The 17,500-nt window shown below is 45.9% G+C and overlaps 3 protein-coding genes across 7 annotated transcripts in view; all 3 read left to right on the top strand.

The window, feature by feature from the left end:
* rnf19b (ring finger protein 19B) overlaps positions 1-11,338 on the top strand; it is a 21,516-nt gene extending 10,178 nt beyond the window's left edge. Inside the window, exons 4-11 of the mRNA XM_056583573.1 lie at positions 3,416-3,615; positions 4,641-4,785; positions 5,044-5,206; positions 6,227-6,341; positions 6,749-6,889; positions 7,339-7,528; positions 7,995-8,129; positions 8,495-11,338. Coding sequence (XP_056439548.1) covers positions 3,416-3,615; positions 4,641-4,785; positions 5,044-5,206; positions 6,227-6,341; positions 6,749-6,889; positions 7,339-7,528; positions 7,995-8,129; positions 8,495-9,161 — 1,756 coding nt within the window. The 3' untranslated portion in view covers positions 9,162-11,338. The remainder of the gene's footprint in view (positions 1-3,415; positions 3,616-4,640; positions 4,786-5,043; positions 5,207-6,226; positions 6,342-6,748; positions 6,890-7,338; positions 7,529-7,994; positions 8,130-8,494) is intronic.
* A 56-nt stretch (positions 11,339-11,394) lies between these two features.
* On the top strand, positions 11,395-13,575 carry ndufs5 (NADH:ubiquinone oxidoreductase subunit S5). 2 transcript variants are annotated; one of them, XM_056583570.1, is made up of 3 exons: positions 11,395-11,490; positions 12,241-12,463; positions 13,277-13,575. In XM_056583570.1, exons 2-3 carry the CDS (start codon positions 12,248-12,250, stop codon positions 13,379-13,381), a joined length of 321 nt encoding a protein of 106 aa, XP_056439545.1. In that variant the 5' UTR covers positions 11,395-11,490; positions 12,241-12,247; the 3' UTR covers positions 13,382-13,575. The 2 variants fall into 2 exon arrangements, with proteins under 2 accessions (XP_056439545.1, XP_056439546.1); XM_056583571.1 differs by having other exon boundaries at positions 11,405-11,490; positions 12,244-12,463.
* Positions 13,576-15,566: 1,991 nt separating this feature from the next.
* LOC130376319 (microtubule-actin cross-linking factor 1, isoforms 1/2/3/4/5-like) overlaps positions 15,567-17,500 on the top strand; it is a 113,892-nt gene continuing 111,958 nt past the window's right edge. For 2 of the 4 annotated variants that reach the window (XR_008893975.1, XM_056583563.1), the window contains exon 1: positions 15,568-15,963. The gene's annotated coding sequence lies outside the window, so the exon portion shown is untranslated. Of the gene's footprint in view, positions 15,964-17,500 lie in introns of all 4 variants that reach the window. The other 2 variants (XM_056583562.1, XR_008893976.1) reach the window with 2 other exon arrangements.

A 17,500-nucleotide genomic window follows, 5' to 3' on the forward strand; every position in this document is an offset into this window, starting at 1 on the left:
TTTCACCGTACACACCAAAGAGAGAGACTCATGTCACCGACCTCTCAAGTCTAACCAACGCCGATATACGGCCCAGTGTGTCGCCGCCTTTAGTGATCGTTATCTTAATGATCGTTGTATCAGTGATCAGATTAAAAAAGTGGTAAAAGTGTGCGGATATGTTGGGCCCTTCTTTCCTTCTTTCTTATGTCAGTTAATTATTCAAGATCTTACAGGACGATACCAGGAAGACCAAACCATCCTAACCGTATCTCCTGGCCTCACTAAATAATGTTTCCAACATGGTTTATCAAAATCCCTTGATTTTTTGGTCGCATATCGGTAACGTTTTAATGAAGCCATGAGAGATGGTAACGATGGTTTGTTCGCCTTTACGGTCCTTTAGGGAAACTATCACTTTAACCTGAAGTGGCCTTTTGGACCAGGAACCAATCAGCCATTCACGATCAGTCGCCAAATCTGAATGACCTGCTTCATATTTAGTCTCATATCATCATATCAATATAATAATCACCTTTATCTGTACGTGATTGTTATGATCATTCTTCTGTTTACAAACTAACGTTCTTCTTTATTTACTAGTGGTGCTCCATTATCTGTGTATGATTAATTTGTGTTCTAAGTCCAACAGTAAAAACATTTCACAATCTTACCTTCCAGGGAATATAGGCTAACCCTGGAGTCAGACCATAAAAAACAAAGAAAGACATCTCAAGGTTTTCATTTGGCTCATTATTTTGTTTGGATCAGCCTCATGATTAGCAGGAGCTGAATTTAATTCAAATACTCCACAGGTCCAAACCTGTGAGAAATGGCACGCACTCACACTTTACCACAGAAGACACACACACCCTTTGATGTTTACCAGGTTGCGTTGCCAGAGATCTTTAATATGTTCCTTCAGTAACTGACGAGGGGGAAACTTAACCCTGCCGTGTTAATCCACCTCAAATGGGCTTTCCCTCTCCACCACTTCCTGTTCCTGTTAGACAGCAACAGGTAAATCCAGTTACTAGTTGATTTGGGTTTTAAAGTGTGGCGATTGTTTAGTGTTTTCTACCATACCTCTAGAGCAAAAAGATAAATGATAGATGTAGGCCTTGGCTCAAGGAATGCTGAGTGTTAGTTCTAGCATCTCCTCCCACCTCCTCATTCCTCCCTTTCTTGCCCAATCTCGGCCAGAAGATGCTTTTCCTGTCGATGTATTCTGTTACCTCAATCCCTCCGTTTCTCTCTCTCTCTCTCTTTCTCTCCATCTGTGTGTGTGTGTGTGTGTCTGTGAATGCTTATCGAAAGGAAGAGGAATGAATATGACCATAAATATCCGCTGTTTTTGGGGGTTATTTTTCTGGCAATGTGGTAGGGAAAGTCCTTGACAGATTGTTTTTGTTAAACAAAAAAGTGTGTGTGTGTGTGCGCGCGCGTGTGTGTCTGTGTTGCTGGAGTCAGCAGCTCTGTCGTGGGCAGGGGATGACCTAGATATCTACAGGGGACTGTCCAGGGTCTTACACCAGAGCTGTGATTCACTCGAACTGGCCCAATTACCTTAACAGCAGGTTCAACTGCTTATTCAGTGGTAGACTTGTTTTCTGTAAGAGAGAGAAAGAGAGAGAGGTAGTGTGCTTGCGGGTACAGAGAGAGAGAGAGAGAGAGAGAGAGAGAGAGAGAGAGAGAGAGAGAGAGAGAGAGAGAGGAGAGAGAGAGAGAGAGAGAGAGAGAGAGAGAGAGAGAGAGAGAGAGAGAGAGAGAGAGAGAGAGAGAGAGAGAGAGAGAGAGAGAGAGAGAGAGAGAGAGAGAGAGAGGAGAGAGAGAGAGAGAGAGGTCGTGGGAGGTAGAGAGAGGTAGGGAGAGGGGCAGGGAGATGACCTTGGTTGTTCATAAGGGAGTGAGAGAGGAAGAAATGCACGGTCGGCCAAAGGCCTGCTGACCGCTTGCTACTCTCTAATTTATCGCCTCTTTCTAGGCTTCTATATAATGAGAGAGTTTATCGGCTTTATCAAGTCTGTGTGGTGGGTGAAGAGCAACACTATATCCTGTTGTCTCTCTTCGTCTTTGAAAGCTGACATTTTACTGACATCATATTATTTCCCAAATCAAACTTGGAGCTGAAACATTGTGTTGTATTACCCCGAACACAATACAAAGTCAAACCTGCAAATGCACTTTGTGGTGCCCTACTTTCATCTTTTATTGCACGCCTCAGAGCAATATATTGACAGTTGAAATTCCTTATTTTTTCTGGCAGACCTTGTAGCGCATTGTTGACAGTTGACTTCAAGATTATTGACGGCATATTGATGAGTGTACAGTACAGTCAATAAAGTATGTGATTAATGGATGGATAGAGATATAACTCCATAGGTTTGTGTTGAAATGAATACTCTCTATTCTCCCTCTATTTTCTGTCCCTGGTGTTGCTGGACCCAAACAAACACACACACTCTCACTCTCACTCTCACTCTCACTCTCACTCTCACTCACACATATGTCCGCCTCCTTGTCTAGCAAATCAGATCCACTCCAGTTTGACTGACTGGCAGGGTAGCCAATAGCAATGAAAACAGCTCCCCCAAGCTGCCTACTTTAGCTTGCAGTTGCTATGGATACTACTGATGTGGTGACGAGGTGTTGCCACGGGGACAGGAGTAGATGCCTGATTAAAGAGATCATTTTGTGTGTGTGTGTGTGCTTCGGAAATAAAGATTTACCTTTGCCATGCCAATCAAGTCCTTTTGAATCCTGAACCTGGAATGTTGAAAGACGGAGAGAGGTTTTTAACTGTACAACTCTCTCTCACACACCCAAAAACAAACACACAAACACGCACATGTACACACTTTAGAACGGTGAGGCTCAAAGTGAGGGCCTGAAGGAGGGTGACCTCATCGAACAGATCCAGACACATTTCACTGCTAACTGATCTCACTCGTCTTCTGCTTACTCAGACGTTATATTTCCACATCAATTTTCTTCCTCTTGCCAAGTGTGATCATGTCTTATTCAAATTTTGATAATGAGTCGTATCTAACTTGACAATGTTTATGTCTATCGAGACTTTGAACTTTGTCTCTCTCTATCTCTCTTCCCTCCCCCATGGCTTTATCCTGGTCCCTTTCTCTTTCTCTCACTATCTTTTCTCTCTCCACTATCCTTATCGCTTCTGTCCCTCTCCATCTCCCTCCTCTCCTCCCTGTCCCTCTCCATCTCCCTCCTCTCCTCCCTCCTCTCCTCCATGTCCCTCCTCTCCTCCCTGTCCCTCTCCATCTCCCTCCTCTCCTCCCTCCTCTCCTCCATGTCCCTCCTCTCCTCCCTGTCCCTGTCCCTCCTCTTCTCCCTCCTCTTCTCCCTGTCCCTCTCCCGGTCCCTCCTCTTCTCCCTGTTCCTCTCCCTCTCCCACTGCCTCTCTTTGGTGCAGCTTTGCGGTGATCGCGTCGGGCTGTGCCAGCTGTCCCAGGCTGGTGTGCCGCAGGGAGGGCTGTGGAGCCGAGTTCTGCTACCACTGTAAGCAGGCCTGGCACCCCAACCAGACCTGTGACTCCGCCCGCCAGCAGAGGGCGCAGTCTCTGCACACGCACAGCAACCACTCCCCCAGCTACACGCAGGAGCAGGGACCCGGTGAGTGCCCTCCTGGATGGAGACAGACAGACAGACAGACAGACAGACAGACAGGCAGGCAGGCAGGCAGGCAGGCAGACAGACAGACAGACAGACAGACAGACAGACAGACAGACAGACAGACAGACAGACAGACAGACAGACAGACAGACACAATGGGATCACATTTTCCATCTTACTCATGTCTTTTCCAACACGTTTACACGTCACCAATGTGTGTGTGTGTGGTTGCAAACAAGCACGCCAGCCGATTTCTCCTCAAAGCAGATGGTTTTCCGATGTATGTTTCACACCTCAGAGTAGCGCTCCATCCACCTCCTTCCATCGACCCCCATTTCATCAACACACCACAGTAGTCATATCCCGCTAAACACCAGCTGTTATTTATATCACGCCCCGCCGTGCGACGGCCAACAGTCTCCCCTCGCCGCCGGGTTAGGAGGGGGAGGGGTGGAGGGGGGGGGGGGGGGGTGGAGGGGGGGGGGTGCGGTCCAAAAGCAGACACACAGCGGGCGCAGAAGACAGTAGAGCTCCGACAGCAGCCCAGGCTCACTGATAAAGACCCGCTGGAGTCGGGTTCAGGGAAAAGCCAGGAAATGGTCGGTCTGGACCGAAACGAGGCCGAACACTGAGTCCCCGCTGCCTGATACAAACTGTACAGAGTGTGTTTGTGTGTGTCTGTGTAATTTGTTCTCATTATCTTTGAGAAGGGCAGATAGTGGAGGAGGTTCCGCTAACAGCACGATACAAACAATAACAATTTCCACATTCTGTGTACAGACACTTACACAAACACACACACACACACACCATCTGCCTTGGCAAGTCACGTCAGATTCGTTTTGACTTAAGAGAGAAGCTGTGTGTACACAGTGACACAGGACCTATTTGGTCTCCATGGCGACCGCTTTAAACTGCGTCGGTGAAACAAGCTGTTGTGATCGGCCACAGCCTTACTTTAAAGGAGGCTGAAAAACACACACGCACACACAGTCCAGCTGACCACTGTGCATTGCGGTCCCCAGCTGATGACATCAAGCCCTGCCCGCGCTGCGGTGCGTACATCATCAAGATGAACGACGGCAGCTGTAATCACATGACCTGTGCCGTCTGCGGCTCCGAGTTCTGCTGGCTCTGCATGAAGGAGATCTCCGACCTGCACTACCTCAGGTGCCCACACGCGCGCACACACACACACGCACACCCAGAGGGAGTTGTAGACACACACACACGCACCCACATGCAGAAATACAAACACACACGAATGCATGCACACACCACACACACACACACACTGTCTCACTCCTAGTCAGAGTACAACTTTAACACTCGTGTGTGTGTGCGCTTTGTATGTGTTTGTGTGTATGCTGTGTTTGCGTGTGTGTTTATGTGTGTGTTTGCATGATTGCTGTGTGTGTGTCTGCCCAGTCCGTCCGGCTGCACTTTCTGGGGGAAGAAGCCGTGGAGCAGGAAGAAGAAGATCCTGTGGCAGCTGGGAACGCTGATCGGCGCTCCCATCGGCATCACGCTGATCGCCGGCATCGCCGTGCCCGCCATGGTCATCGGCATCCCCGTCTACGTGGGCCGCAAGGTGAGCCTCCTCCCCCTGGCGGGGGACACTCGCCTCCACCTGAACGTTTCTGTGGCACTTTAAACCAAACCAAAGAGGCTTTGTATGGTTTTACACTTTTTAAAGGGAGGGTGTGTGTGTGTGTGTGTGTGTGTGTGTGTGTGTGGGTGTGTGGGTGTGTGTGTGTGTGTGTGTGTGTGTGTGTGTGTGTGTGTGTGTGTGTGACACAATCTTTATGAAAGGAAAGGTACTTTATCGTCTTTCTTTATAATAATTCTTATGTAATTAGGGTAAGGGTTCGTTTCTTTTCATAAGAAACCACAGATGAGAATATCCAGCTTTGAAGCAATACATGGGAGTTTTTTCACAACTTCAAAACTTTCACAAACATGCTCACCCTTTGACCAGATTGTGAAACTATTCCCATCTAGGTTTCGATATCTTTTGAATGAATTCCTGCTCTCATTTTGAAACCCGTTTCGGAATTTCCCTGAAATGAGAGCATTTACTTTCAGTTCCTGAGCATACCAAATCATTTGAATCCAGTAGGTCATTTGCATAACTTATTTACTCCAAATAATTGAAAAATAATAATATGTATTTGGAAATATCAACACACAGAAATAGCTTTTTTATTTATCTTACTCTTGCAACGTTTCTAGGTGTTAAACCAATGACTGCATACAGAATCTGACTGCTGTGACCTCTGGTGGCGAATCTGGGTAACTGCAGATAAACGCAGTCAAAAAGCAAGATGAGCGTAACCTCAGATATATCAGAGGATATCTCAGCTCTCACGCACGATGGAACCACTAGTTCATGTTTGTCAAACGGACCGGTTTAACAGATGAAGGAACGATAAGATAACACTATATTGATCCCCAGGGGGGGAGGTTTGGGTGTAACAATGGCCGACAGATGTCTGGAACGCTGACCGGTATCGGTTTCAGATCAACAGATACCCATGTCTTCAGTTCAACATTCTATGCAAATTATTTGAGAGGTGAAAAATAACGTCAGCTCCCGCCTGTGTTGCCCCAGATCCACGCCCACTACGAGCTGAGGAAGGCGTCTCGCCACAGACGCAACTTGGCCATCACAGGGGGCGTGGCCCTGTCAATCATCAGCGCTCCTGTCGTGGCAGCCGTCAGCGTCGGTTCGTTACACATTCTCCTCTGTCCCCATTCTCTTCATCCACTGAAATATCTTTCATTTGCTCCTTATTCATTTAATGGAAATAAATGGATCATTAAAATATTAGATTCATTTATGACATTAATATCATAATAAATTGTTATTGTATTTTTCATATTATATTCATATCCATATTTTATATTCAGATAATTGTATTAATAGCTTGAGCTTTGTGGGACTAACGATGATCCTATTATATCATATAAAGATGGACTGTGTACGAACTGTATTGAAAAGGAGGCGAGCGTTTGGCATACTGACTAAAGTGTAAAGCTCCCCCTGGTGGTTAGACCAGCACAATGCATGGCTCTCGTGCAGTGCGGTCCCGTTCAGCCCTGTTTTCCTTCCTCCTCTGGGCGTGGGGAGCAGGCATCGGAGTGCCCATCATGCTGGCGTACGTCTACGGAGTGGTGCCCATCTCGCTGTGTCGCGGCGGCGGTTGTGGCGTCAGCCGAGAGAAGGGCCGTGGCGTTCGGATCGACTTCGACGAGGACGACGGACCAATCACAGGTAGCTGATGTTTTCAGTCGCCTTCCTTCCGATTAGGTGATTTAAGAGTTTTTGTTGATGATTTGAAGGTTGACAGTTCTGATATAGGGTCCAAAAGGGTCTTGGTAGGATATTGTGAGAGGCCAAACCACAGAAAGACAGGATCACAAGGTGTTCATTGAGTTTCTTCTTAATGCAACATTTTAAAGTTATCTTATGAGTGAGTCTCATGCTGGAGCAGGGGAATGTTGTTTTATTTAAGTCAGAATTATTCCAAAAAAACGTGATTAAACCACATTTCCTCAAATCTCATCCATTCTTGGTGTCCCTCTAGATCTGTACCATATTTCTCCCTTATTTATTATTATTTATTGACATATATATTGGAACACACTGTTAGTTGTGTGCTTCCAAGCGGTCGTCCCACTGCTGCTGTAACAACCCCTCTCTCTCTCTCTCTCTCTCCCTAGTGGCTGACGCCTGGCGTGCCCTCAAGTCCCCCAGCCTCGGGGAGAGCAGCCTGGAGGGCGCCGCCAGCGGCCTCAGCACCACCACCCCCAGCGAGGGGCTGTCTGTGGCCCCGGGAACCCTGGGGGACGCCCCGCACTTCAACACCCTGGCAGGGGGCTCTCTGGGGACCCGCACCGGCAAGTACAGCAGGTAAGAGTCAGTGAGTAAGGGAAAGCATCCCTCCTCAGTGTGAGCAAACCTGCTACGTGGTTGCGTTCTGGCTAAGTGCTAGCATCCCTCCTCAGTGTGAGCCTACCCGCTAAAGGATGTCTCTGCTCATTGTTAGCATACCTGCATTTGATGGTATCCTTGCTAATTGGATGTAAAACTGCTAAATTATAACAAATCTGCTATCTTAATCACTCTTATAGGTTATGGCTCTTTCAAAACATCCTTCTTATCCATTGATGCATTACTAATGTCAACACAGAACACAGAGCATCACTAATGAAAATGCATTGATATGAAGTGCTGTTACTATAAACACATGAGAAGTTCATCATTGAATCATTTAATCATTGATGACGTTGGACAGCTGGGAGGTTCTCCCAGCCCACTCTGAGGTTACGGTTAGTAGACCAGGGTGCGTAGAGCTGACTGGGCTGGCGGTCCACAGGCTGGAGGTGCAGGCGGGGGAGCTGGCTAAGGAGAGCACCCAGAGGGACACGGGCAGCCTGGGGGCCGGCAGTGACTGTGCGAGCACCAGGGGCATGGCCGGCTCCATCGTCTCCGCCTACACCTTACCTGACAGGTGAGACATCATCCTGAGGTCTCTTATTTGAGTTTGATTCTATGTTTTCAGCGTCTGGCCTTCTGTCATCTCTCTGGATATTCCTCTCTTTTTTTTGGTCTTTTCTCGGTTATGTTATTTTCCTCTCTGTTCATTTAATATCAACTCAACACTACAATTACGCGGCCAACAGATCGCCGCCTCCAGGACATGATTGGTTGAAACAAATATGAAATGAAAAAACTGAAACCAGATTTGACATCGTCTGCTATCAGATTTTATTTTTCAGCCGTTTGGGACAAACCAAACACTTTCCTGCCCTAATATATATCAAACCTATTCTAATAAATAAATATAATCTCTTTATGATATCCTTCCTACTACAGGGAATGCACCAACCTGGAGATCCAGGTGGACATCGAGACCAAACCCAGCCATCTCTGCCTGACCAGTGAGGAGGACCTGACCCAACCCGCTGGCTCCGCTGCCATGGCAACGTGCTCAGGAGGGGAGGAGCCTCAGGACTGCAGCTCCAGAAGGGGCGGGGCCCTGTCCGACTCTGCTCTCAGGCTGTCCCCCTCGGGGGCGTCGCTCAGGGAGGGGTCCCAGGATGTCTCGTTTGCGGAGGGGCCCCAGGACGTCCTGCCGATGGAGGGGCCCCTTGACTTCTCCCTGGGGGAGGGGCCTCAGGACATCGTGCTGGGGGAGGGGCCCCGAGACCTCGCACTGGGGGAAGAGCCCCGGGACGTCTCTGTAGGGGAGGGGCCCCAGGACGTCTCACAGGGGGAGGGCCCCCAGGAGCTCTCAGTGGGGGAGGGGCCCCGAGACGTTACCCTGGCGCAGCCCGAGAGCTTCCGCAGCGACCTGGAGCTGTCCGACACGCAGTCGGACGACATCGCCGAGTTGACGTCGGACGACTGCGACTCCCCGCACCCCAAGAGCTGCCGCCCTGCCTCGTCCGCCTCCCAGACCCAGGCCCCCTGCCGGGCGCTGAACCCCTCCACCGAAGGCCTTCACTGTCCCGCCGGCAGTACCGTCGTCCTCTACGTCTGAGGGACTCACCCCTGTGTCAGGACGGCACAAAAACTCCAAACTCAACGGACCTAACTAACAAAGCCGCCGCCGCCGCCACTGAAGACGTGGTCCCATAGCTTCCTCCCTTCGCTGTTATTGTCGGTTCCCCCGCTGCACTGTCCGAAGCCACAGAGGCTGCTCCGTACACGGCCGCCCGCCTTTTGTTCTGCGTTCCGGTTCTTCTGTCTTACGTGTGCACCTGTCTGTCAGTTGACCTCCGCAGCGAGTACGTTGTCAGGGAACTACCTCTGAGATTTATAAGATGACCTTTTATGTTTACTACTTGGTGCAAAATGCCTTGGCTTCTTAAGCAAAAAAACAAGAAAACAACACAAAGGAGGAAACAAGGTGTTGCTAAGCACAGTAGTGAGTGAAGGACTCGGGAGAATTAGTGTTGTGTTTCTGACAGGATGAATGAATGTGGGGCTTGTGTGTCCGACTAGTTCTTTATTTTATATTTTTGTATATTTTTTCCCCCTATTTATATGAATAGAATGATTGACGGGTGGTGTTTTTTCCCGTGTGCGTCAGTCTGCGTGGTGTCTCGTGTGTGAGGTGTAGGACCACAGTGAACACCCCCCCCTGTCCCCATCTATCTGCTTCAAAGGTTGAAAAAAGAGAATGAAAGATGAAAGCAGAATAAACACAGTCAATATTTTTTTGAGCACTTTCCGGCGCAGGGTGACGGGCGACCCGATCAATGGTTTAAACGAAATACAACTGTGAGAAAACGGAAGAAGTGGCAATTTAGTTCTGGTGTACTCCGACATAGTAATTTTTCTACAGTAAATCACCCTGAGAAAAAACCTGGAATTTAAGTACACTAATCCATTCCTCTCTCATTCTCGCTGAAAAAGTGTGTGGTGAAATAGGTTGGGGTGGTTACAGGAGAGCCATGCGTCAGGCGTGATTTCCCTGCGATGGTCCAACGCCAAACCAGTGGTTGATCAACAAGGCCCCATGAGATGATGATGTTATCATGAGCTGCTGACACATAAAGCCGCACATGGTGAATAACTGACTTCAGGCCTTACAGACGTTAGGGGGCTGATCCCCCTCTCACTGACCAACACAACACACACACACAAACCCACACACCAACCTGCCGTCCGACCCACTTGAATGTTGTTTGTAGACATTGTGTGTGTGTGTGTGTGTTTGTGTTTCCCCACTGTCATTTATTTTTAAATGAGCACTTGTGCACTTTATCAATTGTCAATGTTATGACCCACTGTCCATTGTCTTTGCGCTAAGCAAGTTTACTTGGATTCCAATCAAATGTCTGTGATAGGAGAAGAAAAGATTAAAGGGACCTTTTACAAAACAATACCACAAAGCCTCTTATGTTGGATGTAAACGTTTTTTTCCAAAAACAATATCTTGTCCTTTTAAATATTTAAATAAATGTAAAATATAACACATGATGTTTATCATGACCAATTTCAAAAAATAATTTTGTGTCAGATCAAGAAACCATCTTTCCATCTTATAAGGCAACTTCTTTGTCTGAATACGCTTTCAAAAAATGTATAACTCATTTTGGAATTAAACTTTTCAAATACTAACGCCGATTTATTTCCTAATCCACCTTCATTTTGGTTTATGGAGTTTATTTGATCCATAAAGGTCTGCGGGAATTTCTTTAGCGTTGCAGAATTATCTACCCATACTGGGTATTGCTTGGCTTTATCTGTTTTTATGATACCTGTTACTGCTTGTTTTGACCTGGCCCTAGGAAGAAAACCGTACAAATCTTCCAAAGATTAAAATTCAACTTCCTGAAAGAGATCTGATTTGTCGCCAAGAGATATGAAAACAGAGTTGTACTTGTTTGAAGTTTACAGTCAGATAGCAGTATGTAAGTGTTATCATGGGAGACGTTTAAGGACACTAAGGACTGTGAAAGAAATTGTGGACTTTTGGAAAATTCAATAAAATACTTTTGTTGCAACAAATGTGTTTTGAATTGTGAATGATACAGTAAAATTAAGCCTTTGCAGCTTGTGCAGCATTGCCCCCTGCTCCTAACTTAACCATAAACTATAGACTTGACTGCAAACTATAATATATGAATATAAAATCTAATACATTTTAAATATCAAAAATAGTAAATCATTTGAAAAAACAAAAAAATGCAATATTGAAAGACTGCACATTGGAAAACAATTCCACTTATAACATTCTTCTTGAAGGGCTGCCGTAAATGGAGGTCGTAAATACTTTTATTGCGACAAGGGTTTTCTTTGCCGTAAAGCAACAACGCGTACATAGAGGAAGGTTAAATTCGATACAACCGGGTAACAACAGGGTAAATATATATAATCATATGAACATAGAACTCCTTATTGCCGCATAATATGGGTTTCAATACGATGTGTGATAGATGCTAAGGTCGAAACTGCAACAATGTCTTATTGTTTAAAAACTGGATACAATAATAGATTGGTCAGATGTTAGCATGTTGTGTCAAGGGCTCCGAAGAGACTGACACTAGACGGTCGTATATAGTGTGCTTATTGTAATGAACTAATCAACTAATAGATCGGCAACATGTTTCTTTATGTGTCTACAAAATCCTAAGTAAGTTGTACAGTGTATTTGATCGACGCAACCCTGAACAGCAAGCTAACCTAGACAATGCTTACTGGATACATGATCCATAATAATACCCAGTCAGTATGATGGCTATTGATGTATATGAAGAATTCACATACGTCTTTATCGCAGTATCACTTGCAAAGGGAGCCATTTCAAGTATATTTGATTATTCATTCTATTTTGTGTTACACTCAACGAATAGTTTACATTGGATGTACCTAAACGTTTCATGATATGCTCGTATGGCCTTTTTCAGCCCTTTAGGAAATGTCTGTTTACCAGGGGTCCAGAAAAATAAACCTCGGTGCAACATACAAGCTCTTCATCTTCGCATTTTTGAGGGTCCACTATGATATTATTGATGTGCACATGGAACTAGCAAAAAAACAGTTCTGACCATGAATCCCTATAGACTTTTTTCATATCTCTCTCTGTCTGTCTCTCGCTCCCTCTCCTTCAGCAGCACCATGCCCTTCATAGACATCCAGTCCCGTCTGGGTATCGACCTGGACCGCTGGCTGCTGCTGCAGAGCGGCGAGCAGCCACACAAGCGGGCCGCCCGCTGCCACGCCTTCGAGAAGGAGTTCCTGGAGTGTGCTCATGGCATCGGCCAGACACGTGCAAAGGTCGAGTGCAAGCTGGAGATGGAGGACTTCTATGAGTGCATGCACAGGAATAAGACGGTAGGTTCCTCCGGAGCCAAAACAGTCAGTGTCCTGGCGTTACCATAAAATAATCTTGTTTGAATAACATTGCAATTGTATAAATCAAATCTATTCTTTCATATATTGGCCGACATATGAAGGCAAGAATTTTCCAAAAACCTATAAATACAAAAATACATTTAAATGCCCGTCCAACCCACAAGTATATAATGAATAATATAATATATGTTTGTATCTTGTGGGTTAGCCAAAGTTGAAGGTTGTTGGTATGCTTTCCCAGACCTTATGGTATACGTTGTTCTCAACATTTAGTTCAGAAAGCTTTCCTGATGAATAGGCCAAAGGGTTTAGTCTATCATGAGTCATTTCATTATCTTTAATTGTTCTGGCTAGTGACTTTCCCAATTAGAGTTGGAAATCCTAACTGTACAAAACGTCATATGATTCATAAAACATATTTAACCATGTTCTGGGGATTCCAATATGAATATGGAAATGATGCACATTGCACGCATCATTCACTAATCACTAGGGTGATTTGGACAATTCTTCCAGAAACAATTAGTCAGCATTGGCAACTAAGCTGCAGTCTGGTGCAGACAGCCATGACTAATGATGTGTGTCCAAGCCTGCATCGCTCTGCCCCGATCCCGTATTGAAGCCCTGCAGCAAGGGGTAGAATGTAGGCCTGATAAGGGAAGGTCGACTCGAATAAATAGCTAATGGAAATAAAACAAATTCTCCTCTTTACCCCTCACCTGTCTTTCCTAACCAATCCTTCTGTTTCGTCCCCTCCTCTTGTGTCTCTCCCCTCTGCTCTCCTGCCTACAGCACAAGAAGCTGTATGACATCCGTCAGCAGCGAATCAAGATGGAGAAGGAGAAGTCGTACGTCACCCCATCACACCACGCCGGCCAGCCGGACAACACCCCTTAGTAGACCACATCCCTAAGATCTCCCCAACGCTGTGTATTATACTTCAGATATCCATATTACTGGTCCAACCTGTACACATTTGCAAATAAATGTTATTATTGCCCCATGTCCTTCTCTCATATTTTTTTTGCCCCGAATGGATATATGTCCTGAAAGAACGGTAACTAAATAAAAGCCTACAATTTTTATATTATTATTATTATTATTATTATTATTATCTACTATTGGTAGGTTTTCAACCCAAGGTGAATGTACACAAAGAAGCCTACCTTCCCGACATCAACTCATGACTTTTGCTCCTCAGAGTTGTGTTCTGTATAGATGGCTGATTATCGGATAGAACAACGACATTGAGTGACAAACATTTGGCTTGTAATTAATCCATGTATTCACAATATAAAAGCCAGACCCTTTTTTTGGAATTGCTTGATGAATTAAGTTATATCTTATGGCAATCTTCCTGAACATTTGCTTCACCAATGCCTGTGCTGCATAGGGGAGCTTTGAATTTAGTGGGTTTGTTAACGATAATATTGCATTATTCATTTTAAAACATCTAGTGAAACGTTTGTACTGCAGTTACAAGCATTGCTACTTTTTTCCTTGAACAATTATATGCAATCACCCAATTACGTTTTGCTTATAATATTGCAAACATTGTCTGTAGTAATGCAAGCTAGTTCAATGGTTATTCTCATACACCCTGTGGTGCCCACACTTTGCTGTGCTGTGTCGACCATTGCTTGGTCTTTGCCCATGATTGGTATAGTGCGAGCTACCCGAACACAGTTCATTAATTTAAAATAATAAAAGTCATCATTGTCAAATGGAAATCTATCATTATTCAACATTAAGTAATGTAACCTAATTCTGAATCATTTGTTAACCCTAACCCTAACCACCTCAGAATCCAATGACCCATATTCTAAGTCACGCAATGGATTAGTGACTAACCGCTCCCGGGAGGCCGTTAGAGCCCCGATGAGAGACTGATGGATCATCCTGGATGCTCTTTGACCTAGCATTCGATTACCAGCTTTTAACCAGCTCACCGCTGTGATTAACGAGAGCGACCCACTTCATTTCACCACAAGATGGCGTTAGAGACCAATCTCTGATTCCTGAAGTGAGGTCAACGCCTATACATTTGTAAAGTTCTCAGTAACATATTGCCTGCAATGCGTATGTGGACCCAGATCCATGTATGGCCTCGAGTCTACTTCTTATGGGGAAAATTAAGAGACCTAGGCCTATGAAATCAAAATAGGTATCGATTGTCCATTGGGTTGTGGGCTCATTCAACAGACAACTGAACAGGTTTTGTTTTCACATCATCTCCTTTCAACATCCAATCATTCCTTCTGGATTCAGTGATCACGAGATTCCTGGCTGACAGTGTTATCGAATTTAGTCACGTTTAGTCAACAAGTCATGGTCACTGCTAAGGGGAACCGAGTTTATTTGACATGCCCTGCATTTTCTGTAGGTCTGCACTGACCGTCTCCCTGAAACCCCTCAATTCAGCAGCACCACTCATCGTTTAAACTTGAACTCTTTGGCAACCTTGCAGTATACTCTAATGGTCAACAAGTGTTCACCCAGCAGTCAGTATTTCCGTTACATTAATGTTATGTTTGATTACATAGGCAGCCTAACTGTCAGTCGAGCAAAAACACAGAATATGTCTATTGCTGTTGAGACTTTCGTAAAAGTATTTTTTAACCCTTGTAATCAATTTGATGCAATATCGCTCTCCTCCAGCACCAGATGTGAGGCGGGGTGAAAGGAGAAAGAGGAGGGGGGGGGTGTATTGGTAGCTGGATGTGAAGATTAAACACCGAGATTAATACGATATAATGCTTTGAAAGCAAACAGGCCGTCCTTGGCTGTTTACACACACACACACACACACACACACACACACACACACACACACACACACACACACACACACACACACACACACACACACACACACACACACACACACACACACACACACACTGGGATTTTTTTTTCCTCGGTGGTGATGTGTGTCCAATTGAATGAGCACCCTTTTCCAGATATTGCGTGAACGCCCCTTTTCCTCCGTAGAGAGGGTCTTCCACCGGTTGGCGGTGCAGAGCCACGCGGGCAGGGTTACGGTATTACAGCCTACACCCGAAATTCAATTTTCGCGACCGTTTAAACACTCAATAGAAATGGGTTGAGCGATGTTAGACCCTTGATAAATACTATATTCAAGAGGAGGTGGCGGAGAGCAGGGCTCGGAGCTGGTGGGGGTTGGAGGCAAGAAGAAGAAGAAGAAGTGAAAAGCGGAGAAAAAGGAGACGGCCGGGGACGAGAGGAAGAGGACTATAGACAGCCATTACCGGATTTCCTTCACGGTGATAAAGCTGCGTTTAATCGACCCGGGCGTAGAGCAAAATCGGTTCACGGTTCAAGTTGAAATCAGCTCGTTAAACCGTGTAGGCTATCCGTGATTCGGTGCAGCGTGGACGGCCACCGTGCAGACAGCATCCCGGGGTCTCAGTCACTCTCACACCAGACGGTCAGAGCTGTTGTACTGCTGGTCCACCACGGTAAGTGTCTACATCTCTAGTCCACGTCGGCGGGACATTATATATTCCTCCACCTTACAATAGGGTGCATTATATTCCAATGCCAAGGCTATTTCTTTGGGGAACCGGCGGCGTGTTGGTCATCAAAATGAGGGGTTGTATTTGTTCCCCAGTGAGCGGTGTTACAACCCCTCATCAATAGGCTAACCAAACCCATCATATAACGTGTTGATCACCACATTAAATGGATGTAAACCATGGCTTTGCCTTGACCCCTCGTTGCTGACATGGTGTGTAAAACATAATATTCAATTGTGAGAATAGGCTCAACCGATCCCGTGTTTTTTTTAAATCGTCCACCGGAACAGCTGATGCACATCGTGGACTAGCTATTTTTATTTGGCCCTTCAATATGTTGACGGATCAGACTGAAAAAAAACATTGGCGCTTTTGTTGATGATGTAATTAGTTAGTTATCCAATCGGCGGAGTGGACAAAGAGAGCCATTGGTGTGGGAGCTAGTCTGACTGACGGACTGTCTGTCTGACTGTCCATTCCTACACTCGACCCCCTGATGTCCACTCATGCATCCTGTGTTTCCGCTTCATATGAATCCACTGACTCCGGTTTCTTGCATTCCAGGCGTTGCCAGGCCGACTGTGCAAAACCGCGGAGGCAGCATTCATCATTTACACGTTTATCCAGCGTGCTTTAGGTCTAGGGCGATTCGTGTTCGATTTTTCCCACCACTAAATACATTTTAGCACGTCTAGACCCACTCTGCTTATGTGTCTCCCATGATCAGTGTCCTGTCCACACACACTGCCACTGTCTTTAGTTTTCCAACAGCCACAACTGACTACTGAGTGGGCCCACCAGTTATTATGCAAGGTGGGATGAGAAAACACCAAATCAGCGACAACGATCCCCCACCGATTTGCACCAGATGGTCAGATGGATGTAGCCCCCCCTTCACGCTTTCACGCGCATGACAACAACGTTTGAGGAGGCAATCCATATATTCAAATTCACCTTCACTGCTGTAATTGAGAATCACGTCCTCGATTTAAACCACCCTCACGCGATTGGTTGGAGGTCTGTCGCTGGGTTTCTCTCTGCAGATGGCCATATAGCTGCTGGTCTCCCCACCATATTGTTGTAGCTGGGGGTGGGCGGCCATCCAGGGGGGTCTATAAGACTGTTCAGAGACGTGTGCATGAACAATGCATTTCAGGCGGCTTCTCTTGTATTGAGCCTAGCAGTATACTATAATGAGGGCACTGTGGATCTGGATCATTGATGATTAGAATCTCACGCTTCTGACTTGGTGAATCAGTGTACTGTGTCTATTGTAAATAGAGTCCAAAGAAGTAAAAATGTGTCCTCTTTGTGTCTACTTGATGTTCAGCTGACCCAGTAGCCACAGATCGGAGTGTGTGTGAGTAGAGTTGACTCAGTCCTCAGCTCTTTGGTATGCAGGGAGCATCTTCAAGGAGTTGACAAGTCAGAAAGCGACATTAAAAAGGGTGGCAGATAGGGAGAGGTAGCGGGCGTGGTA

Source organism: Gadus chalcogrammus, chromosome 22 (assembly GCF_026213295.1).
Source record: "Gadus chalcogrammus isolate NIFS_2021 chromosome 22, NIFS_Gcha_1.0, whole genome shotgun sequence".
Classification (NCBI taxonomy): Eukaryota; Metazoa; Chordata; class Actinopteri; order Gadiformes; family Gadidae; genus Gadus; species Gadus chalcogrammus.

What these genes read in the sequence shown, in the direction of transcription:
- ndufs5 (XM_056583570.1), top strand. Translation starts at nt 12,248, where the DNA reads ATGCCCTTCATAGACATCCAGTCCCGTCTGGGTATCGACCTGGACCGC. An exon ending in GCATGCACAGGAATAAGACG is followed by an intron (nt 12,464 to 13,276) that starts GTAGGTTCCTCC and finishes TCCTGCCTACAG; the next exon opens with CACAAGAAGCTGTATGACAT.